General features: G+C 35.8%; 1 protein-coding gene across 1 annotated transcript in view; it reads left to right on the forward strand.

The window, feature by feature from the left end:
• FOXP2 (forkhead box P2) overlaps positions 1–25,000 on the forward strand; it is a 413,000-nt gene that overhangs the window by 381,498 nt on the left and 6,502 nt on the right. Inside the window, exons 18-19 of the mRNA XM_048301832.1 lie at positions 740–809; positions 1,642–1,805. Coding sequence (XP_048157789.1) covers positions 740–809; positions 1,642–1,805 — 234 coding nt within the window. The remainder of the gene's footprint in view (positions 1–739; positions 810–1,641; positions 1,806–25,000) is intronic.

A 25,000-nucleotide genomic window follows, 5' to 3' on the forward strand; every position in this document is an offset into this window, starting at 1 on the left:
TCTGTGGATGCTTTTTATTCCTTGAGAGTATATAATTAGTTTTGATAAAGCTATTCAGATAAAACCAAAGGTGCAGAGACAAGAGCTAGAGGTTTTTCTTTGCAGGAAGGTATTTTATTTCTGTAATGCGTCTGTTTGTAGACAGTGACCCAGGTGACCTCTGGAGTCATCCTCTGCACTAATTTTATTGAAAACACAATTTTATGGTGATCTAGCATATAGCATTTTAATCTGATTTAAATATGGTATGTTTGATTTGCTGGAAACTAATTGATCCACTGTATTGTTCACATACAGTTATTTATGCATTACTGCACCCTCATTTTTTCTTGTAAGGGAAGAGTAAGATCTTTTTTATTCAACACTTTTGTGTAGTTGTATGTAACATAGGCAACTGTGTACCCGTGTTAGTTCAGAAAACCAAAACCAAATACAGCAAGTGTAGCAGAGACAGATGTACAAATTTTAAAGCTATTTCTTTTAAATTCTTTCAGTGAGATCAGAACCTTTATGCTCTTGTAGCAAATTTCCACATGGGCCTAATTATAACAAGACTTTTGCTTTTCTGATGCAAGTAAATCAATGTGTTCTAACAGGTTGAGCCCCTTCACTCCCAACTTCATTTCATTTTTCCTTTGTAAACTCTGGTCTTCTGAGCTGACAAACCAATCCATTAACCCAATGAGCCAGACAGGATGTCTGCTTGTTTTTTAAACTTTGAAAAATCATTTATTTTCAGAAGCCCAACGTTAGTGAAAAACATACCCACCAGCTTAGGCTATGGAGCAGCTCTTAATGCAAGCTTGCAGGTAAAAAATACTAAATAATTCTTTCTTTATACGCACCGATTATGTTCTTGTGTGTGATATACTTTATTTCTGCTTATACATTGGTATAGAATTACCTGTCTTTATGTTTATGTGGACCTGATGGTCATTCTAAATAGTTGGGTTTATCATCCAAGTAAGTTGTATTACCTAGCACTGCAAGTAGTAGTTCTTTTTCATGCTACTTTTGATGTGAAGAAGCAAGAAGGACACCCTGTGGCAAAATCTGGAACATTCAGTTTTGCTGCAAATGTTAGATTGATAGAAGCTTTTGCAAATGCATGTGGATATGCATTAATATTTATCCAAGCTGTCATAAATGATTTCACATCATAGTGTTGGGGAACATGGTGCTCATGGCAAAAACTTTAAAGTTTAATTATAATATATAATTTTTATGCAGAAGAGGCAAATGTCAGGACTTTTTTATTTTGAGTTAAGTTCTGGTCATTTTTTAAAGTACAGCAGCTGCCTGCATTATAAAGGAGCTATACATTGTGTGGAAGGGCAAAGGGGTTAAGTGTAATTCAAAGTCAGAAAATGATGTAAAACTAGAAAGTGCCATGAATATCAGAACATAGTTAATAATGGAAAATAATGAAACCTAAGCAAAAGAAAGAGTAAACCAGAAGTAGAAATGCTGTTATATTCAGAATGTGAAAATAATTGGAAATGCACAAAATCCTTCTGACCACCTCAACAATTACTCAAAATGAGCTGTTCCGTGTGCGTTTATTTCTGAATGTTCATACACGTATGACTGCTATGTATATGTGTGGACTACTAATTTTGGCTTTACTTTTCATTTTGGTAGGCTGCACTGGCAGAGAGTAGTTTACCATTGCTTAGTAACCCAGGACTGATAAATAACGCATCCAGTGGCTTACTGCAGGCAGTCCATGAAGATCTCAATGGTTCGCTGGATCACATTGACAGTAATGGAAATAGCAGTCCAGGCTGCTCTCCTCAGCCTCACATGTAAGTGCAGTTAGCTTTCTTCCAAGAAAAAATGCCTTAGTCTAAGACACAATATTACTCAAAAGGGCTTTGAAAGATGGTAAGTGAAACATCTGGAGCTATATATTTGAAACTAAACATTTATATTAAAGTATTTAAATAGATGAATCTGCATTTACTTTGTAGTTAGATTGCCGTAAGCTTTTTTTTGTTGTTTTGGTTTTTTTTTTAAGCCTCATCAATTTGCTTGCAATCTCTGAACTTAATGGGAGGCTGATCTCTGTGGTCATTTTCACAGCCTGGTTTGTAAGGTATAGTCGGAACGTTCACATTGGAATTAGTTGTAATTTTAACTATGAGTCTCTAAACCATTTATGAACTGTAGTAGAGATATTGCCCATTTATATAAACCATAAAATGCAAAGTTTAACTGTTGCCCACAGTTTACATAGAAGCCAGTAAAGTGTAACTTTTTGCCTGTCATATAAATCAGTGTAATTACATATTCAAGTTTAATTACTGGTGCGTCTGTATTGGCAAGGTTTATATGTTATATTTTATGCAAGACTACGATTCCTATTAATATTTAGCAGCTAACTATATCATTAATTACTCTAAATTCTTTCCCCTACCATCTTTTTAATGGAGCTGAGAGAGTGGAAGTATTAAAAATTGATGTATTGTGGATTTCAGAAATGTGTCTGAAGCTTTAGAAATGCCTGGCCTTAATCAGTGGTGTCAAACATGGCAGTTTCTTGTTTACTAAATAGTAAAACATGTATCTTGGAGGTATTGTTTCCCAGGTTATTTATATAATAATTAGTGGTGTGATATCTAAGTAGACTTAGTTTTAAGTTTACTGTAGGATGATTTTTAAAGTGTATCTACAGTTATAGTGTCTTTTTTTTTATGTTTTAAGAAGCTGATCTCATTTGCCTTTTTTCATTCCGTTTTCTCTTTCACATTTTAAATGTTCATTTTAATTGCTAGAGTGGGATATTTAACAGTAACAGTAATTGAGACCAGACTCCCTTTTTTACTTATGCTCTGATGTGTGAAGAATCCATTTTGATCTGACCTTTTTTTAAGGGGAAATATTTTACTGATTTTTATCTCCTTTTGTTTGGTGTTTTAATATATCTGTGATCACACAGAAATGTTTATTGTCATGCATTTAATTGTTTTATTGCACATTTATTCTACTTGCCTTTGAAAATAATACACTGTGAACATTCATGTATTTTATCAGGTTCCAAACCATTACTTTTTCAAAATGGAAAAATTTGTCTTTTGGAAGTGTCTTTAGATGTATTAAATAATACAAAAGAAGTGATAAAACTTGAAGTAGAAAGAACATGAATATATGCTCTTGAGAGTAACACTACTCTAAAACAAGTAAAGTGAGCAATCAGACAAAAGTTTTTATATCCCATGTTTTATGCTATCAACCATGCAGTGGGTAGCTTGAGGCCTTTTACTTTTAGCAGTTCTCCTGAGTATGCTAATGCTCTCTTCCTGTATAAAATGCCAAGACAATAAAACTTTAAAGAGCAAACAAGAGTTAGATGATGTGTGTTAAGAACAGCTACTTTACAGAAAAGAATGACACTTGCTATTAAAGTTGTTTTGTAAGTGCTAGGCAGATCTGTTTACATATCCTGTGTTCTGGCTGCCATTCTGCTGGATAAACTGTGATATCTGTGCATATGATTATGTAGATACGGCTACATTTATAGCTGTGTTTATAGCTAAAATACTGCATATTGTAGCAATTCTTGCCTATAACAAAGGCAAATACCTTGAGTTACACCCTAACTCAAGATTCAGCCTTCCTCTCTCATTTTAATGATGTGTCTTTTGTCAAAATAGGCATTTTCGGGACTTGATATGGTAACTCTGGAAACTTGTGAGGACATGCTGCTCAGTTCTTGATAGATTGAAGCAACAGAATGTACATGCCCCATGCCACCACTGGAGAAAGAATCTATGCTTATTCATCCCTTGCACCAAACTTAGTGCAAGAATTCTGGGCTTCTGTGAGACCATGAGGCATCAGACAAAACATGCAAACTATGACTTGATACCCACTCACTTGTGACATTTTTTCCTTTTCTTTGTGGAGGGAAAAAGGGAATGAATGCAATCTGCAAGGAAAGGTCAGGGTAGGGAGAGGCTTGCGTGAGAGGCAGAGGACCAAGGAAGAGAAGAGACCTCTTCTTTGCTTCCATGACCACATTGGTCGGGGACCCTCATTTTTGTTAAAGAGCATTACTTAAGAAAATGAGAAAATAGTATAGGTAAAGCAAAACAGAGGCAAAACAAATGAGAAAGAAGTAAACAGAAGTAAATAGGTAAAGCAAAGCAGAAGTAAAACGAGAAGACAAGTGAGGAATATGGCAAATAATGAAGACACAATTCAAATTTTGCATTACCTCCACAGATAACATAATCTCTTTCTGTTTTTAACTGAAAAATAGTTAATAAACTATTAAAAAAAAAAGTATTTTACTGGCACAAGCACCTACGTAGTTTTAGTCTACTGAGAACGTTCACCCAGGAAGTGTGAGTGTTTCTCCCCTAGAGAAGGGTTCTCGAGGTGTGATAATTACTTCACTCACCTAAGAATTTGGAGGCTCTATTAATCTCCAAGTAGATTAAACCTCCATCTCCTGATTCCCAGGAAGATGCCCTAGCTACAACAGCAGGTATATATGCTGAGCAATGTTGCCTGTCATCTTGTTATGTGGCACACATGCAGGAACAATGGAGCAAGGTATTAGGGAAGGAGGCAAGATGTTATGTGCAATTTAGAGATCAAAGGATTCAGTTGGGAAGGTGCAGAGTTTGAATTCTAGACAAGCTTCCAGATGGAGTAATTTCTTTGGTATTTCAGCAAGAATCCCAGTGACAGTGTCAAAGCCAACCATCTTAGCCATTTGGTTGTTAAAATTGTACTGACTGTCACTTTATCAGGTATGATAAAACTATATGATAGCAAAACTGTCTTGTTTTAGGATGATCATATGATTTTAGCATATTTTGTGTGTGTGTGCGGAAGTCACTGTATCTGTGGTTGAGCATTGGAACATTATCAGAGACATTGTTTTCTGTTATTGTAGTGCCTTAGCTACTGAGTGTCAGAAAGTCGGGAAATCGTTTCAGTTGTTGGATATGAACCTAGTACTTCACATCTGGTTTTGTGAAACAGAGCAGTAAGAGCATTTAGAGTCATTAATTTACCCATCTGTGGCCAGGTATCTTAACATGGGTGGGCAAACCAACTTACTTAGAAAATAGTCTCTGTTCATTGACTAGAGAAAGACAGGAGGTCTGTAACTTCAAGTAACTGTATCACACTTAAATGCTTGTTAAGTGCAGCGAGTCCAAGCCAGTGTATTTCCGGCACTTTAAAACCTCTAAAATTTTGGCCTCATGTAATGAAATATAATCTGCTCCATTTCTTAAGCTTTTTGAATACTTAAAAATACTGCAGGAAGTTGTAGGTGATCAGTATAACCATGGCCTGGTAGCTGGGGTAACTCTTATATTAATTATTACATAAAGCGTCTGAAATTTTATATTGTGTGCCTCCCAGTTTCCTTTCTCTATTTGATGAAAGGTGGCCATGATCCCATATGCAGCATATGACTAGTGGGATCTTAAGCCCTAGGTTTTCTTTCTGTGTTTCAGCAGTATTAAATCCAAGTTCTGTCTTTGACTTGTCTTCAAATCTGATTCCCTGGTATGTAGGCGCTGAGTGCTTTCTTGACATAAATCTTCCCTGAGAAAATGTGTTACTTATTGTGGGCATGTATGTTCTGTTCAAAATTTAAATTTCTTTTAAGATCAGTTGTCAACAATCTATGTCAGGCAATTGTATTTTAAGTCAATGCTTAAGACTCTTTCTTCCTTCATTATTTCAGAATGGACTACTTCTCCAAACTTACAGTGAGTTAGAGCTGATAAGCAAAAGGTTTCAAAGTGACAAACAGAACTGAAGATATTTTATACACAAAGATTCATTATTTATGGTTGCTGCTAATCTTACATAACAATTGTACATGGATGTAACTGTAAGTTCCACAGTACACACCTTCAAAATATAAATTCAGACTTCTGAATTAAAAAAAGACAAACCCAAACAAGTGCAGTTAAAGCTGGGTTGTGGGAAACATTGGAGAAAACTTTTTTTATTCTTGTAGAAACAACAGCATTGGATGAGACATGAAATGATGCTTAGGAGCAATAATGACAGTTTATGCATTAGTGAAAACGCAACTTCTTTTTAACCTGTATGTAATAGACAGCATACTGCTGAAGAGTTTTGGAGGGATTTGAAGGTCAGTTCTTTCAGAACTAATAAATTTAGATTTTTAAATGAGCATCAGGATCATAATGAAATCAACTTTCAATAAAGCTATTACTTTTCCTGTCTCTATTATATGTTCAAGAGTTCTCACTCTTGAGGATGGAAAATAAGGGATGCAAATGAAGTTCAACTATTTTTCTAGTGTTTGTCTCTGCATTGTACTAGACTGATAACATTTCAGTGATTATTGCAACTGGCACAGACCCGGGTGTTTTGTCACCAGAATACTTAGCACATCACTTGTCCCCATGATCATGGCAAATCCATCATGCACAGTGCCATTTTACTTCATTGTATAATCCTAGGGGGGAAAGGTACCATTTTAATCTGTAAAGCTTTTTAGCAGTTGAGGATACTGAAAGAAATTGGTCATGAAAAAACAAGGAAAATTGCAGACTGAGGAAATGTAGTCTTGCCATAGGAAACAATGAGGCGATTATACCATTCTGTTAAAACTGCAGCTCATTTAATAAGGAGTGGAAGGAGTTAGAAAAGGTGATAGGGAAAGCAGATATCCCTCTGGTGAGGTTTTGTGGAAGGGGCTTGTCATTATGGTTGTCCCCCTTCTCACTCTGTGGACAAGACTGAGGACAAGGCAACTAAACTCATTCTCAACTGATTTACCAAAATAATCTGGTTCCTAATAGCAGATCCAGAATCCTGGAATTAAAACCATTCTGATTTCTCGAATTTTAGTTGTTGACAGTTTTTTTAGAAAAGTACAGTGAAAATAAGAAATAAGGTTTTAGAGTCACTTCTCAAAAAGTGAGTTCATACATCATGTCCTATATGACTCTTTGTGTTCAGCTATCATAGTGCTGTACTCTGTAAGATGGGAATTGTTTGAAACCAAATGTCAAGACACACACATACATTCTGTGATGAAGGTGTTTCTAGAAAACATTATGGTAGGTTGTTATGAGAAAGAATAACCTTGTCCAAATGAGCAAGGGTAAGAGTCAAAAAAAAAAAAAAGGACCTTATGCAGTGTTGTCCTTCGTCTTCGATTTTGTGTGGAAAAAGTGAGTTCCAAGCATCTATGGTTTCAGTCACCTTCTCTTTTGTATGCTCTTGTCGTTCCCAACCCTACTCCTTTACCTTTTCTCACTCTTGCCCTGACTGGATCATTTCTCTCTGCAGTTCTATCTGCATAATCATCAAACTTGTTATTTTTTTTTCAAACTTTTTTATCTTTAAATTTTATTCCCAGAGGCAAATATGATTATTCTGCTCTAAGATCATTTACTTTTGAGGTGCTTCAGTTTGAAAGCATTCCATTGTCAGGTCGTTCCCATATCTGATTATTCCAGTCCCCCACTGTTAAGCTTTCACACCACTTACAGTAGGTTACCTATCATTCCAGTTTTAATCCCTTTCATTCCCTTGTTTCTTTAACTTCATAATGTTACAATCCCCTGTCTTTCCTTCTTCCTTTTTTTTTTTTTTTTTTTTTTTGTTATCATTTCATTGTCCCATTTCATGATCTCTTTGCATTTACCTTGGAGGCTTGTTCTGTTCTAGGGGACTGCTATGATCCAAGTCTCTTGTTCATTGTATAAGACTTGACATAGTGTATAAGAAAATAAACTCGCGAAACATATCAATTAGCAGGGATGTAACAAGCATTATTAAATAGGTGAGAAGCATGTAATTGAGCAGATCAATGTGGTAGCAGTTGCAGTATTTCTGGGTATCCTTGTTCATCAAAAACGTTTCACGTAATCACACGATGTTTTAATGCCTGTATAATTTAATTTCACACATTTTTATTCATAAATCTAACATAAGGATGATAATGGGCAAAGAGATTTTGTGACAACAATTGACTTATTTTTATATGAAAAGAGGAACAGCTAGGAAATGGGATCTTAAAGGTTATAGCTTTTGTCTGAGCATACTCCCACTGAAAGAAGTTCTATTGTGAGAATATGCAGTGAAATAATTTTGGCTTTTGTACAGAACCATTTACATGTGGACACTAATGGAAAAATAAGCAATGGTGTTTTTATTAACAATATTTTTCACCATTTCCGTTGAGACAACTTTTCACTTGAATGTTTCTCTAAATATTTATATTTTCCTTTTTTTAAATTTTATTTTACATTACTTTACTTTTCAGTCCGTTTGTCCTCTACATTTGCTTCTGTTCATCAATTTTCTTATTTTCCAATGCTGATGGTCCAGTTCTTTATCATTTCATCTCTAGCTTCTTAAATGTTACACGTCTTACTTTTGATCAGAAGTTGCTATTTCTTTCTTACATGATTCCAGCCCCAATTGTTGCACTTCTAGAGTACATTCCCAATGCTCTTAACAAAAAGATCACTCCAGCGATACAGGGCCTTCAGCTGAAAAGAGTCAGATCCCCATAGCATAGTTTGTAGAAGTTGGTAGGCTCCTGTGGGGTTTCACAGAATCTTTTTGGAAGCTGTCTTGCTGAAAATTTTGTGGTACTGCTGTCATGAATTCTCAGTGTATGGACAAGATACTTTTGCTTTTCACATAAAAGGTCTGTATAAGAAAAGGCAGCATCTTAAGTATTGTTGCAGATGTTAAAAATTTGTTTGATGTTGCACAACTAAATCTCTCTGCAATGTGGTCGTGTAGCTCCTCAAATTAGTTCATAAGAGAGTCCTATCTTTGTACAATGCAAAAGTTGAGATGAAAGTGCCATTAAAGTGTATTTCTAAAACTGCACAGACAGTAACAAATTTTATCCACTCTTGATGATTGCATTTGTTTTTTAAATAACTATAATATTATAAGCCAAAATTTTTGAAAGTGGACTCTCTAAATACTGTTTCTTGATACACATGTCCAAAATGTGTCTTTAAACTTACTTATCACATAAAAAGTCAAATAAAAAAATACAATTATAACCAACTGATAACATTTATACCAGTTGTTTAAATTATGATCCATAAATCCAAGCAGTCCTTGAAAAATGTAGGACATTATGCTGAGAAATTATTTGACTATTGTTTAATCTTTAGAATTCATAGAAAACTAAGCACTTTAAGCATTTTAAAAGTATAAAAATTCCAATGTAGGGTTGTGTTTTTTTAAGACTTTATAGAAAGACTTCATCTCGTGTGAAACCCCACGTGTGGGTCACATTAAAGTTACTAAATCTCAAAATGGCTAAAGACATGATTATACCCGGTAAAGTCCATATGCAAAAGTAAAGTTCACAGTCTTCTGACGAAGTGCAGTTGCATCTAACAAAAGTCTTTGATTTTAGATCGGTGCTGGGAATGCATATATGTAGTACAGACTCTGATGTAATTTCTGTTAGGGTTATAACTGCAAGCATTCTGGTGGTTTTCTCCAAATAAGCAACAACATTAAAGGTTTATCTTAAATTAGGCTGAAGATATCCAGTAGTCTCCCTCCTACACCAAGATTTTACCAAGTTCATTGTTCCACTGTACCCATTAATAAGGATTTAATGATGTTGCAGAATCTTTGTATGATTGTGGCCGCTCCACTGGTGCTTTTCAAAGGCTTAAATAGGCTTCTGATTGAGATGGATAAGGGGATATGTTTATTTGATGCAGTATTATGCTATGATAGTAGTAGTCTGGGTAATTAGGGACTTCCCCGAAAATTAATTCTTATTTCTCTTCCTGTTTCCCCTCCTTTTCATCACTCCTTGCAAATTTGGCATTATCAGACACCATAGCTGAAAAATGACCTCTGAGCTTTTATCTCCTCTTGCTCTAAGAACACAGGAGATAAGAGTCATGTTGTGGGCAACCATATATTACAATACCTCTCCTACAATTATCATAGTCCATCTCTAATTTGAAAGACATTGGAAAACTTCATTCCTTTGATGATTATAAGCCATATTCTAATTTCCAGACTAAATATATTCTAATTTAGGTTTGCTGATATATGTTTTAGTCTACTGAGTCTTTTTTATTCTTCCTCATGTTTCTCAAATGTATTCTAGAGAGCACACTGTGAGCTTTGAATCTTCATTTTGTAGACCAGACTGTTTCTGATAGAGCAGACTGTCCATTTCCATCATGTGTCTACAAGCCATTCCATAAAAAGACTCAGTTTGGATTTAGTTATGTGGGTAGGTATTAACAGGTTTTTGAAGAATTCCAGATGTACTTGTATATAATGTGTTCCTTCTTTGTCTCTGTTCCTGTGGGGAAGAAGCTTGTTTCAGCTATATTCAGCAAAACTGTTATGGTTTATTTTAATATACACTATTACAGATGGACTGGGGGCCCTGTTGTAGAAAACGCTGTACAAAGGCAAAACAAAAAGGTTTGTCAAACCCCTGCCCCAAACTCTTGCAGTCTTTAGGTAGTAATAGAATTACTTAGGTTTTGAGAAGGACCTTCAGATGTAGTTTGAATAGAAGCTGTATATACTTAAACTACTGTCCCCTTGTAGAATAACATCACTTCATTTAGAGAAGGGTTTGACACAAAGCTGGTTGCCATTGACAGCACTATAGGTACATAAAGCCCAAAGGTGAACCATGCCTGGTAGCAGTGACATACCATGAGATGAGCACCCATCAAGTAGTGTTCTGTTACTATGCATGCCCTTTAATTCATAGCATTATGAGAGATAATTATGCATTTGTATCTATCTGGAGCTACTGGAAGTACAATTAAAATCATATATATTTTTATTTTGTAGCTACATATATACAGGCGTATTAATGACCAGTGTATTGCACTGTATATATTTCATTCAGCAGGAATCCACTGCCCTGTGAAGCTGAAGTCTGTGTTTAAGCACAGCTCAAAGCATGTGGCTGAGGCAGGATATATTAATCTAGGCTCTGTGATATCTCAGATATCTCCTAATCAGCTCAGTCTGCAGGCAGACTATATTTGTGTTTTCTTGCAGAAATGATACAGATACAGCATATTTATCTGAAATGTTGCTCTTCACATCTAAATGGTAAATCTGCAGTAGTATAAAAATGGGAGGCATGATTAATATTTGTATGTTAACAGTTTGGTGAAACGTTCTGAAGAAAGTTGGAATGACTGGATGCACAGTCTTTCCTAAAAGTAGAAATTGTAGCTGGTGACAAATGTGTGCTGACAAACGTATGTGGTTGTTGAGAGCATACTTAACAGGAACATTGTACATAAAAGTAAGCTCTGTCTTCCACACAGTTCTTCTGATTGGTCTTTTCTGAAGACTGGGGAAAGACTAAAAATACCCAGTTTTTTGAGAAGAGAGGAACTGAGTGGGAAATGATGACAGCGTTCAGAACACTGTGCAGAGAAGATGGGAAAGAACTTGTCCATTGGGAATGGGACAAGAAATAGTTGATTGGTATTTTGGCAAGAACACCAGAAAAAAATCCCCACCTTTCTGACTTTAGGATAATAAAGTGCTGATATATGTACCAACACAGAAAGTCTTTTCAACCACTGATACCGGAAGCTTCTAAGAAGAAATTAAAGTGGTCAAAAGCGGTTTAAGTATGAATGATCCTACTTTGGGGTAGGGAAAAGAAATTAAGAGACTTTATGATCTCTTGAAGTCCCTTCCAACCCTGTTTCTTTTGATCCATATCATAAATCTTGAAAAAGTAGGAGCTTTTTCATGTATGCCGTGTTTTACAAAGATAGCTGAATTGCCCATATCCATTTATGTTGTCACTTGGAGCAGCTCTCATTGCTAAATACTTTTAAGCACTCTTAAGATTGAATTGAAAGTTGGCCTTGCAGAGAAATACATAGTGAGCACAGAATTCAGCTAATATGAGAAATGTCAGCAAGGGCAGTGCAGAAAGTCCTGAACAGGTCAGTTTGACCAAATTGTCCATGTTGAGAGTGATGTGTGATTCTGCTTGTTAAATGCTACCATCAGCTGTTCAGCAAAAAAACCAGAACTGAAGAGCTGGCCTTTCTCCAGGCTTGTTCTAGCAGAACAAGCTAGTCCAGCTAGGCCAGCGGTGTTGGGAATCCAGAGAGGTCCCAGCTGACTGGAAACTGGAGAATGTTGTCCCAGTTTCCAGGAAAGGCAATAAGGAGGACACTGGAAACTACAGGCCTGTTGATCTCAATGCAGTGTCTGACAAAATCATGGAAGACCTTATTCTGGGAACTACTGAGTAAAAAAAGAGGAGGACAACACAGTCACTGGTGACAGCCGGCATAGATTCATGAGGGGGAAGTCCAGTTTGTCAAACCTGATTTCCTTCTATGACAAGATAACTCAGGTACTTAGTTGTTGCTGCAAAGTTTTGGTGTAACTGGTACACTTCTTAAAACTTCCCAACCATTAGACACTACAGAGCATGCCAGATCCACAGCCCCTTCTCTTGAACTTTGTTGTTTCTGGGCTTGCTCTTTTTCTATGGTTCTTCAATAACCCCAAAAATATTCACACTGAAATCTCTAGAATTTTGTCATTTTCCTTTGAAATTTTGCCTTAAAAACTTCTGTGCTTTTTCTCCCTAATACTTTTCTTTGTTTAGCATGTTAACTTTAGACGTTTGAACTAGATGCAGTTGATGGGTTGAAAGACTTTAGAGGCCTGTGCCCTAAGCTAATTTCTTGTCAAGTCTCTACTTTTTTGTGGTTCTATCACAGAGAAAATACATTTATTTAGACACCAAAGGGAGCAAGCAAATGTCAAGGATGGGAATTTTAGTAAGAGTTGCTAGAATCAGAAAATCTATGTTAATGTCATCTTCTTAATCAGAACTTGATGCTTAAAAATTTTGATCCTGTAAGAAGGGCTAATTGTAGGTGAGCTTTAAGCCTCATTTGATATATAGAGTGTTCTTAATATGCCAGTTTTTCAGAAAGATGATGTCTTTATCCATGTTCAAAATTTAACATATTAGTGGAAATAGGATATCCATATTAATAGTCTTTGCCTTTTCTTGCCAAGTTTAAAAATAATAATAATAATTAAAAGAAAGAACCCCAAACAATTGACAAAACACCAAGACCTGCTCAATTTAGTTATGTTTCATAATGTAAAAAAAATCCTCTGTGTGTTTTCACTGCCCATTTTTAATCAACAAATTTTTTTTGTTAAAGGAAAATGAAATTGTCGCATTAAATCTGTCAATTTATACTCTAGAAATTTCTCTATACAAAGCTCATCTCTTTGTACTAAGCTAAAAGGACAAAGAGAGCATGTTTGATTGTTGGGAGGTTTTTTTTATTATTTTCAACATATTTTCAACTCAAACTCCTTACTATAAAGCTAAAATTATTCAAAAACTTGTTTTGCATATTTTCCTTTTTATTTTGGAATGCCACTAATGGCCATTTTCAAACTTTTGTTTGAACAGAAACTCTGTGTTTTAGCTGTCCCTAATTTAAAGAGAATAAGTTGATATTTGGATGTTCTTGGGCAGGCCCAAACTGATAGGACAGGAAGCACCAAGCTCCAACTCCATCCTCTTCAGGATCAAATGTATTTGTATATTTTGTAGATAAGCAGATAAGTAATCTCTGAGTTGGGAACTGCATATGCTATAGAAAGGAAAAACGAGAGGTTTGCTCCTAGTCTCCATGAATTAATGGTTAGCTGGCTTCTGCAGTGTGAAGGTCAATATGTGTCAAAACATTTTTCCTGTAGATTAATGGTAGATGGCATCTTGGAATTATTGAATACTCAATATTTTTAATAGGATTTTTATATATAATAATTTTAATAAACAGAACTCATTAACTGTGTAACATACTGAGGATTTTAGAAACCTCTTTTTTGCAGTAGCATCATGCCTTTTTATTTTTATAATAAATTAGTAGTGTGATAACTATAAGGATAAAGTTATTATAAAACTGCCATATTAAATTGGGTGACCCTTAAGTATGAGTAAGGTGAAGGTGAACATGTGCTTTTTTCCTATACTTTCCATGTTTCTGTATTTTTAGTATATCACTATTACTCGTATCTCCAATGTTCTACTTTTGCATTGACTTCAGAGGCAGCTAAATTAATTAAAAGTTTCCTCCCACAGATATGTTCTCATGCCATAGGTCACTTGTGTTGTTCTTTCCTGGATTCTTCTATACGGTTTTTGAGATGAATGAGTAAAAGCTAAAGGGCAGTCAAGTTATATAGAATATAGAAGTTGAAGTGAGGACCTGCTTACAAATGCATAAACATGTTTTATATAATTGTCATTGTCATTTTTCTGTCCTAGTTAGTCTAACATACTAGGTTTGGACTTCTTAAGCAGAGGCACCATTGAAAGATTCATAATGTATTTCCCAAGGGGTTATAGTAGATGGATGTATATGGGCGGTTTATTTTCATTCTTTTATTTGTCAGCAGTAAATTGATTTTGCCATGAATTGTCAGCTTTGGGGTTTTTTCACAATTAACTTCACATATAACTAGTCTATATATATCGTGTTGTTATCTCTGTTTATATCTTCAGGGCTATTCATAATTATATTCAAAATAGAAATCAAATGTAGGATCTTAGAGAATTCTTGGTGTTAACCTTACCTCTATGTTGTGATACAATCTTTTATTCTTCACTTAATAATTTTTATTACTGACAAATCTTTGTGTCTGCTTTTAGTATGAGTTAGATTTTTGGAAGTTTCTCACAGGAATTTGCAAATTTAAATACATCCGTCTACTCTCCTTGTTTACTGCAGCATTATTCTTAGAAGCCTCATAGAGCAAATAAAATTACTGGTCTTACATATACTTGCTATTCCACCTCATTCATCTGGTAAAAAAAATACATGTTTCACCTTTGGTTATTCTCCCTTCTCCCCAAGCGTTCTGCCAGATGCATTACATATTCGTCTTACATCTTCTGCTGTGAATAAACTTCAGAATTGAAATCATGGCCCTAATGAAGTCAAGGGGAATTTTGCCATTGACTTAAATGAGATCTGGAGTTCATCCAAGGAAACTCCTTGTCTTCATGTCTTTGGCTTTCCCTCATTTTTCATTCTGCCTTCAGTCACTCTGAATCACTCCTAATCTCCATCTGATATTTATTGTAACTTCTTACAGTCTCGTTTCTCAATTTAAATTTCTCAAAATATTTTAATCTTTTTTTTTACTTTTCTTTTCCTTTTTTCTAGATAAGACAAGGAGTTCTCCCGAATCCGAAATCTTTTTATTGTCTTTGAAAATTTTTACACTCTTACTACTCCATAACATGAGCAAAATCACTCATGTTGAAGTCCAGAACAGTTTTATCCATGCAAATACAAGCAAGAAATATTTTCTCAGTTGTGTCAGGACTAATTGGATATGCCCTGTTAACTTATTAGTTTGTAAGTGTTTTTTAAAAAGGTTTGGGTTTTATTTTTCCTGCTAATATAAGTGTAATGTCTTAATATTTTCTGCTATCTCTATTCCCCTAAAACATATTAAAGATACAGATAAAATCACCCTCCCCCTTTTTTTTTTACTTTTTCTTCATTAAACAGCCCTCTTAATACTTAGTACCTCCTTTCCTATGCAGCTTGTGCCATACTCTTCTCTTTAAAATAGCACCATGTGTTCTCTTAGTTCAGATTTTCAGGTAATAATGAGTATCTTCCTGCTGTCCTGCTCCCCTCTAATATTAGACATACATAGGCACTCATATGCAGAGTAGCTTTCCTCTGCCATTTTCATGCTTGATCTTCACATTCAGTTATTAATTGTTCTTGACTTTTACTCTGGTCCTACATTTGCAATACTTGGGTATTCTCTGATTTCTCCTGGAATATTCGAATATGCTGGGACCTCTCCTTGTTTACATCTTAATTGATGTCCTGCAGGATGGACCTCTTTCTCATTAGGTTTGCACATATCAAATTAGGGGAATAGTCAATATGCGTAAGGGTAAGATGGCCATTCAGAGGACTTGTATGGGTTGAAGGACTTGACCAAGAGGAACTGTATGAAATACCATGCCCTGCACTGAGGAAGGAAAATCCCAGTCTGTATCCAGTTTTGGCACCTCAGATTTGAAAATTACAGCAGTAAACTGGGGTGAGTTCAGCAAAAGTCTACCCAGATGGTCAGAAGCGGAAGCAGCTGCCCTCTGGAGAGAGCCAGAGCGAGCTGAACTAGATCAGCCTGGAGAAGAGGGGGCTTTGAGGGGACCTGACTTTTAGTACCTACAAGAAGGTAAGGAAGAAGATGGAATCAGGCTCTTCACTGTGGTGGTAGAATGAGAGACGGAGGGCATGAGTTAAAATGAGAGTTTCAGACTGGATATAGAGAGATACATGGATATATATCCTCTTTCCTCATGAGGACAGTTAGGCAGTGGATGGGGCTGTTGACAAGGAAGTTGTATAGTCCATATCCTCCAAGGTTTTCCTGACCTCACTGGATGAAGTCCCAAGCAATCTGGTGTGACCTTCTAGCTGTGCCTTCTTTAGGGAGTGGGTTCACGGTATTCTAGAGCCCTTGACCTGAATTATCCAGTAATCCTAGAGTGTGTTTTCTTTAAAACAGAACCATTGAGAGAGTGAGCAGAAGCAACCTAGCAATTTTAGCAATCAGGCTTAAGGAGAAAGATGCTCTGGATTTTGTTTTACAGATCCTAGGGAAGTCATATCAGGTGCTCACAGAAGGCATGGATCTTAGAACAGCGATAACTGAGTTTACATCTTTTTAATGTATCACAAAAGAAAAATTGTGTATGCAAGACCAGTTTTGTTCAATTGGTAATTATTGCGTTTGTGATTACTATTTTTCTTTACCTCTGCCCCAAGGGACTCACCTCCCTTTTATTCTACTGTAAATAAAGGGAGGGCATGAAGAACACTAGCTGCTTCTACACTGACTGCTAAAATTTTATCTACAAATGTTATAAATAGGGAAGTCTAGTTTAGGGGTTGTAAAAGCACTAATAGACTTACACAAACTCATTCATACTTGCTCCTACGCCTTGCTTGATGTGCCAGAGGCATTTTGTGACCATTGATCATTAATTCCATCTTATGCAATCTCCTCTAGCAATGAACTAAAGACAAACTTTAGTGGCCTAATTAACTATTCCTGTGCACTTTTATCTCCTGTCAGCATCTGCAGCAGTGCCTGCCAGCTAGGACTGTTTGTTGCCTCTGCTTTCCATTGCCAAGTCAATGCAACTCCCAACTCCACCACAGTAGACTGAAATCCTTGGTGATGGATAAAATGATAGATTATATTTCAAAGGTATTTTTTGTGCTTCAGTGTTGCATTTCAGAAAATAAAAAGCTGTTACTTCCAATTTTTTTTCTCAAAATGGCTCTTGGAGAGCCCAGGGTGTAAGGGTGTAATTTGAAAGTGGCAGGTTGACAAAGCACATCCATAAACACCGCCACTGAAGAGCACTGCTTCTATAGGAATCATACTTCTGGTCTTCTTCCACCAGGATGTTGTAGCTTCACCCTCTCCTTAGTGAAATGAGGTAGCACACCCTCAGCTTCCTGAGAAAGGTATATGACAACAGGACCTTCCTTTCTTGTGTGAAGAATCCAGAGATTTGCATATAGGCATTATTTTATCTAGAAATAATGCCACTTCCCTGTCATTTCAGTATATGTGATAAGTACATGGGGGAAGTGTTTCCTGATCTTCAGTGCGAAATAATAATGGATTCTGTGACAGTTGTAGCATTACTGAATTTGTATTTAATTACTTGTCTAATACTTTCTTCCCTTTCTCAATATTTGGATTAGTATCTCCCTATGTGGCTGTACATATTCACATCAATAAACACAGTTCAATTCTACTTAGAAAAAATAATAAACTGTTTATAATAGCGTAAAATTGTAGAAAGACAGAGTAAGAATTAGGTAATATGAAAATACTATAGGATTTGAGGATTAGTCTCCATTTGTCTACCAAAGCATAAATACAAAAATTCTAAATCTAAAATAGTGGAATGGAAAAGAAATCTTGTCTTTCAAAATTGCTGTAGGATATCCTACAGATCTATAGCTATATTGGCAAGATGTAATATAGCTCTTCCTGAGGAAATACTAGTTCACCTCTATTAGGAAAAAAAGACAGCATTAGAAGTTGTACATCATATATTTCAACAGGTTAAACTTGGAAAATACTTAATGCAAAGAAGTCTTTAGAAAGTGAAAATGCTTCAGATAAAAACAAATATTTTAAAAGTTTTTCACATATGAAAATATTAAAACATACAGAAATAATTAGATTGGCCACAGTATTCTTTGAGCTTAGTAGCTCACCTTTTTGGCTTGGACACAAATATTTTCAAACTTCCACAGATTGAAGAATTCTGTAGCTGTGGATCTTCTCCCAGCATTTACTGGAACACTTTGTGTAGCTGAATCAAAATTGCAGTTCAGGATGCCCACTACATAAAAGAATTGAGGGCACCTGTTGATAATAAACAAAAACATAAATAAAAATTGCAGGTGTCCGATATTAAAAGTTACACTGGAAATAGGAAGTTCTATAAAAGATACTGTGTTACACAAATATAGAGTTCTGGTTTTTTTCTTTTCGTATGCTGAAGCATAGTAATGGTAATGAAGCAAAGACAGTGAATAGATAGTACCGTTGGAGGAGTATCTGCAGCCTAACCAATTGGTTTTGAACATGTAATGTTTGTGGGCTTAAGGCTGTCTACAGAATAGTGAGGAAGATCAACGGAACGTCAGTTTGCTTGGGAAGTAGTTAAAGTTGCTTGAGAGCTGCCTAATTATTTAGTTGGGATTTTTTTTTAACTCTTTAGAATCTTTATTTGTTTAACAGGCAAACATAAACTTAAAAGAAAATCAATGTAGGTTGCCATGACGCATATGGCTTAGAAATTTTTCAGTCGCAAAGATTCCCCTGGGAAAACTTTCTTCACCTGAGTTTTAGAAGATTCATCATCTATACACTTCTGTATGAAGTCACTAGGAAAGCTAGTGAGTCAATAGTATCAAAATTAAAGTCTCACACAAAATAAGCTTGGGAGGGACTTCAAGACATGATGTAATTTATTGCCCTTTGTGCCATTGAATACCAAAGTAAAAAACTCCCTAGTGTTACTAGGTACCGAAGTCACCATAGCAATACAAAATACTTTCAGCTGCAACCCAACAAAAAGATTATCCTTTCATGATTTTAGACTGATTATTGCAACCCCTGAGTAGACTAAAAATGCACCAGAAGAGCTTAAAAGAATTACATGACTTGTTGCAAATTATATTGTTGGTTACAAAGCTCACAGTAACCACATTGACCTAGGCAGCTTCTCTCTCTCAACATCTACCACCACTTCAATACAAAGCCAAAAGCAAAGCGTTTTCCCTGCTAGTCATTACATTGACTTAACTGCCTGAGAGACTCAATCTCTCTGTCATGATGTCCCACAGCACTTCTTCTTAAATGATTTTAGCAGAACATTAAAGATTTTTGGTGGATATGGGCAACAATATTTAGAGGACCCAGATCTGAGCTGTGGAATTTTCCTGGCAGCTTTCAGGATTAAACACCGAACCACTGGCTTTTTTTTTTTTCACATATAAAAATGAGAAATGACCTAATGAAATAATTCTTTTTTCTTTTTTTTTTTTTTTTTTTCTTCTATAGAATTGCATGAAAGATATAGACGGAAACTTAAATTGTTAAATCTCTTGTTTGGAAGAAGGAAAGGATTGCTGTAGTAACTTAATGCTTGTGGTTATAAAAGGCATTGTCTGCCTTTATATGTTTTCCAAAGAAAAATTGAATCTTTTATTCAAAACTTAAAATGAGTACTATTTTACTGAACAAATCTAAATCTTGTTGTAATTATTTATATTTTCTTGTCCTGAGTTCTCACTGCTGTTTTGCTTTATTCGGTATCCCCTTATGTTAAAGTTGATGTGACGTGAATCCACTGTAGAAAACGTGCTATTCATAATTGAGAATATTGTATCAAGTATATTTTCTCCTTGTTGACACCAGCTCAACTCAATTTAATTAAGAAATCATGTACTTGGTTATACGATCTGGTTGTTTTCTTGTCAGCAACAGCACACATTCTAATGTTTAAAAGTTGAATGTAAGACTTGTTTTGTTGCTGTTGTCTAGAGTTTAGCAGGATTTTAGTAGCTGTCATACTAAACACATTTTCCCAAGGCAGGATCAGGCTTATCTTGTGCAAAACTCAGAAGACAAGTTCACCTTATATCAGATGAGTTATTGCAGGCATTGAGAACTTGGCTTCATCCCTAAATATTTGGAAGTTACTTTACACATTCCTTCCTAGTAGATATTAATCCCTCAGCTGCCTGTCCTGTTATCTTTCTCTTTCCTTTGAAACCACAAAGCTTTTCTCCAACAGCCTACAGTCTTCATAAGGCCTCTGTAAATGTCCAGCAACTGTTACCTGTCTCCTGGCAGCTATCCAGTTAAATGATATAAATTGTGATTTCTTTAAAGATACAGTATGCAGTTGTAGTTTGCCAGCTGCAAGGAGCGAGAGAAAAGTCTTTATGTAAAGCTGTAAAGCACATGGAAGACTGAATGTTCGAGGCAGACACAGAGACAGAGGAACTTCATGTTCTGCAATCTATGAGCAAAGAAAAAGTAATGTATTGAGATGAGCAGGCAGATCTGCAAGATATTAGAATTCTTCTTTTATATTAAAAACATCTTTCACAGGGAGTATTATTTTGAAAGTGCTGAGTTACAGGAAAAGTCTTCTTTATAATTGTAGATCCATCAATTGTAAAGAAGGTTATCCATGGAAATGAGGATATTCATGTGTTTATATCTTAACAAAAAAAGTTCTTTGAAATAATTTAGCATAGCCATATTTTATTTTTGCTGCTGCTGCATTCATCTCCTTGCTTTCTGTTTGTGACACTGCATTGTCAGCCCTGAGCTCAAGTAGAGGTGTATTTTGCCAGCACTTATTCAGAGGAGACAGGTATTTTTATGAGGACATTTGGACATGATGTCATAGTTGTAATTGCTAAGAGATGTCTCCATCATCTCTTTATTATCCCAAAGAGTTAGCAGGGACTTAACATACTTCTTACAGATGTGTGTCTAACTCCAAGGATGATTTGGGAAAGGCCCAAATGATGGGGACTTTAAGGCTCCCCAGGCAAAATGGTCCAGTGCTTCATTGTCTGTACTAATTTTTAACTCCAGCATCTGACCAGTTGCTCTTTCTATAACCTAAGCCATCAATTTTTCAGCCTTTCATCATGTAACAGTTTTTTCCTAATCCTCTATCAGCATTTTCTCAAGTTGTTGACATCTGTGAAGTGAGTAACGATGCCCTCTATTCTGTTGTCATTTTCATTAATAAAAAGTATCGACTAGTTCTGAACATGATTGGTTCATCAAGAAATGATCCTAAACTTTCCTAAAACACAGATTCCAATTATATAGTAGATCAGAAAGTTTTGATCACAAGTTCGAAATCACTTAGCTATGACATGTTTTAGGATTTGAGTAGCATGGCTATTAATAAGAATTCGTAGAATATAAAAATATTTATTCAGAATTTATGTTTAAATACTCAGTAAATCACATGGGAATTTGTTCTTAGCACAGTGCTCCTACTGTACAACAGAATAGTAGTGCAAAATTGTGCAAATAATCACATTTGAATACATTTCTATCTGTATACACACAAATCTTCAAGTCTTCCTTTGCTTATGGAAAAGAAAAGCTTTTTGGTTTTCATACATATCTTGTGTAGTTGCTTCCTCCTCAGAACATGTATCAAATACTATAGCTGTAAGATCCTTTACATCTCTAACCAATATGCCTGAACTTTGCCTTTTAACCTTTGATTTTGAAAAACAAACTCTAGAGTTGAGAGATGTTATTTTCAAGAGCCAATGTGTTATTCCTTGTATTTACACTTCCAGAAAGAGATGCTTGTATGGCAGTGTTTTCTAAAATTTAACTTTCTTAAGCTTCTGCCAGAACAGCCTATTTGTTTTTGTGTGGACAGCTGAACTGTTTGATTTTTAGTCTTGATTTACTGTTAATCTGTAAGAAAGTGTAGTTGAAAAAAATGAAAATTTTGTATCATGATTGGTGCTTTAAGATTTTAATCCTTCCACAGATTAGTCATCAAAATAATCTTTGAACTGTCCTTGCAAAAAATGCAGTCCTCGATGCTAAAAAATTACAATAGGAGAGGAATTAATATCTTAATGTGTAGTGCATTTTTAATGGCTATTTTCTAGTTATCCTCTCTGTTTATGCAGTGGCTGCAGTCCAACCACTGAAGTTTAATAAATGCAATCTGGACACCACCCTTAAAGGAATTGAACTCATTTGGGAAAAAAGTTGTGTAAACAGAATTTCTCTAAGCATGGAAACGAAAGCGTAGCAATGAATCATAGAATGGTTTGGAATGGAAGGGACATTTAAAGATCATCTACTCCACCCTCCCTGCCATGAGCAGGGATATCCTTCATTAGATTGATGAAAGCCCCAACCAACCTGATTTTGAACACTTTTAGGGATGGGGCATCCACAACTGCTCTGGGCAACCTGTTTCAGTGTCTCACCATCCTCATATAAAAGATTTTTTCCTTATGTCTGATGTAAACCTACCCTCCTCAAGTTTACAAATGTTGCCTCTTTTTCTGTCACTACAGGCCTTGGTAGAAAGTCCCCATCTTTCTTATACACCCCCTTAAGTATTGAAAGGTCTCCCTGGAGCCTTATCTTCTCTATGCTGAACAACCCCAACTCTCTCAAATTTCTTCATAGGAGAGGTATTCCAGTCCTCTGATTATTTTTGTGGCCCTACTCTGGACCTGCTCTAACAGGTCCATGTCTGTCTTGTACTGGGAACCCCAGTGATGGGTGCAAACTCCAGGCAGGACCTCATGAGGGCTGAGTACAGAGGGGAGTGGGGGCGAAAATCACCTCTCTCAACCTTCTGAGCACACTTCTTTTTATGTAGCCCAGGATACAATTGGCTTTCTGGGTGGCAAGTGTACATTTCCAGCTCATGTCCATTTTTTCATCCAGTACTATCCCCAGGTCCTTCTATGCTGGGCTGCTCTCAAACCCTTTATCCTCCAATCTGTATTGTGCTGGGGATTGCTCTGACCCAGGTGCAGGATCTCATGCTTGCTTTTACTGAACTTGCTGAGGTTCATGTGGGCCCACTCCTCAAACCTGTCAAGGTTCCCCTGGATAGCATCCCTTCACCAAATCAACCACCGCTCAGCTTGGTGTTACTGGCAAACTTGCTGGGGGTGCAATCAACAAATCCCACTGTCTAGGTCACAGATGAAGATAGTAAATAGTGTTGGTCCCAGTACAGACTATTAAAAAACACCAACAATGAAGGATTATGCTAGGTATAATGGTGCACAAAATGCAATTTCTTGGGAGTAAAAAAGGGAAAAGAATATTGTGATAATAGTGTTACAGGGTCTGGAGAAATTATTCTGGCACTATAGCGTGATTAAAAATCACTGAAGACTTGCATCAAAAACTTAGTCGCTCACAATTCTGAAGAAAATATCTGAAATTTGAAGCTTAATGGAGTTCAGAAGTTCTCTTCAACACTTACAAATGTTTGAAAAAAGATACTGAGTAAAAAACAAACCCCACGAAAGGGCCTTAAATCTCAAGGCACACAATTACTTGTATTGCCTTAAAAAGGGATGAATGGCTTTTCTCCCTCTTTCAGAAGACACTGTTCAAACGCTTCCCAGTGATAAAAGTAATTTCTAAATGACCCCTCATTCCCCTGTAACATAGCTCCCACACAAATAAGAACAAATATAGTTAAATTCAGGTGGAGACTGAAGCACCTTGTTGCCTGTGGGTCCTAATCTTTGTTTTCAAATTCAGTGAGTTCTACACTGTAGTAGATACTGCATGACCTCAGATCACCATGTGGTGTTTTCAAACCTCAGGTGTCTGCTAGAAATACAACAGAGAGACATAGGAGATTAGGTTCAATTTCTGTTTTTAATCGTTCCAGCACGGTTGGCTTTGCAAGGAGAATCAGGCAGTATGTCTTGGGGTTTATTATTTTATCAATTACTGTGTAGCGGCATGTTGGATACTAACCCAGATAGTAATCCAGTAATCCTTGGATAGTACACTTTATATTGTATACTAGCTATAAGGAAGTCATGTGTTGGAACTGACTGCTAAATATTTGTTTAGTATATTTTGTATACTCTATTCATGAAGTACAATCTATATATACAGTGAGACTAATCATGTTGTTGCTGTATTTATTTTGTAAATCAAGAGCTTTACTGCATTTATATCTTTCATCAGCAAAAAAAAAGCAGACTTGTTTTTTGTATCTTATTTGTAAGTTCAATTTTAATTTTTTTTTTTTAGTTTAATTAAAGTTATTCTGCTTGAATTCAAGGTAAATTGAAAGGAGCACTTAGAAAAAACAGCACAGGAATAAAGGTGCTACTAAGGTATTGAATAGAATAGTTATGTTTTGTCCAGAATTTAAAGATAGCTGATCTGTACTTTGCCTGCCTAAGTAAAAATCAAATGCTCTTAGCACATCCTGTAGATATCAAAAGCAGAATTTGATCCAGATGGGTTCATTCCTTTTTTCCTTTTTAACCCATGTATCTGTGAATGTGTACACACAGATGTTCTTTTAAAATTGAAGAAATACATACTAATACTTCAGAAGCTTTTCATACTAACCTTTACAAAATTCCTTACCAAGCAAGGAAGTATGTCTGATACTGTTATTAATTCCTAATATATACTGGTTGCATATTTTAAACACAATTCCCTTTGTTTTGAATTATGAGGCTTTTTTAAGGCAACAGTTGTAGATACATTATCATTTTTAATGGCACCTCATTTCCTGGATTTCCAAACCATAATACTGCTTGGCCTGTAGTACTGTACGCGTAGTGTACATTGTATCCCCGTACAAGAAATACATTTAAGCACATGTTTTGTTGTGAAG

This window comes from Corvus hawaiiensis, chromosome 4 (assembly GCF_020740725.1).
Source record: "Corvus hawaiiensis isolate bCorHaw1 chromosome 4, bCorHaw1.pri.cur, whole genome shotgun sequence".
NCBI classification, from domain to species: Eukaryota; Metazoa; Chordata; class Aves; order Passeriformes; family Corvidae; genus Corvus; species Corvus hawaiiensis.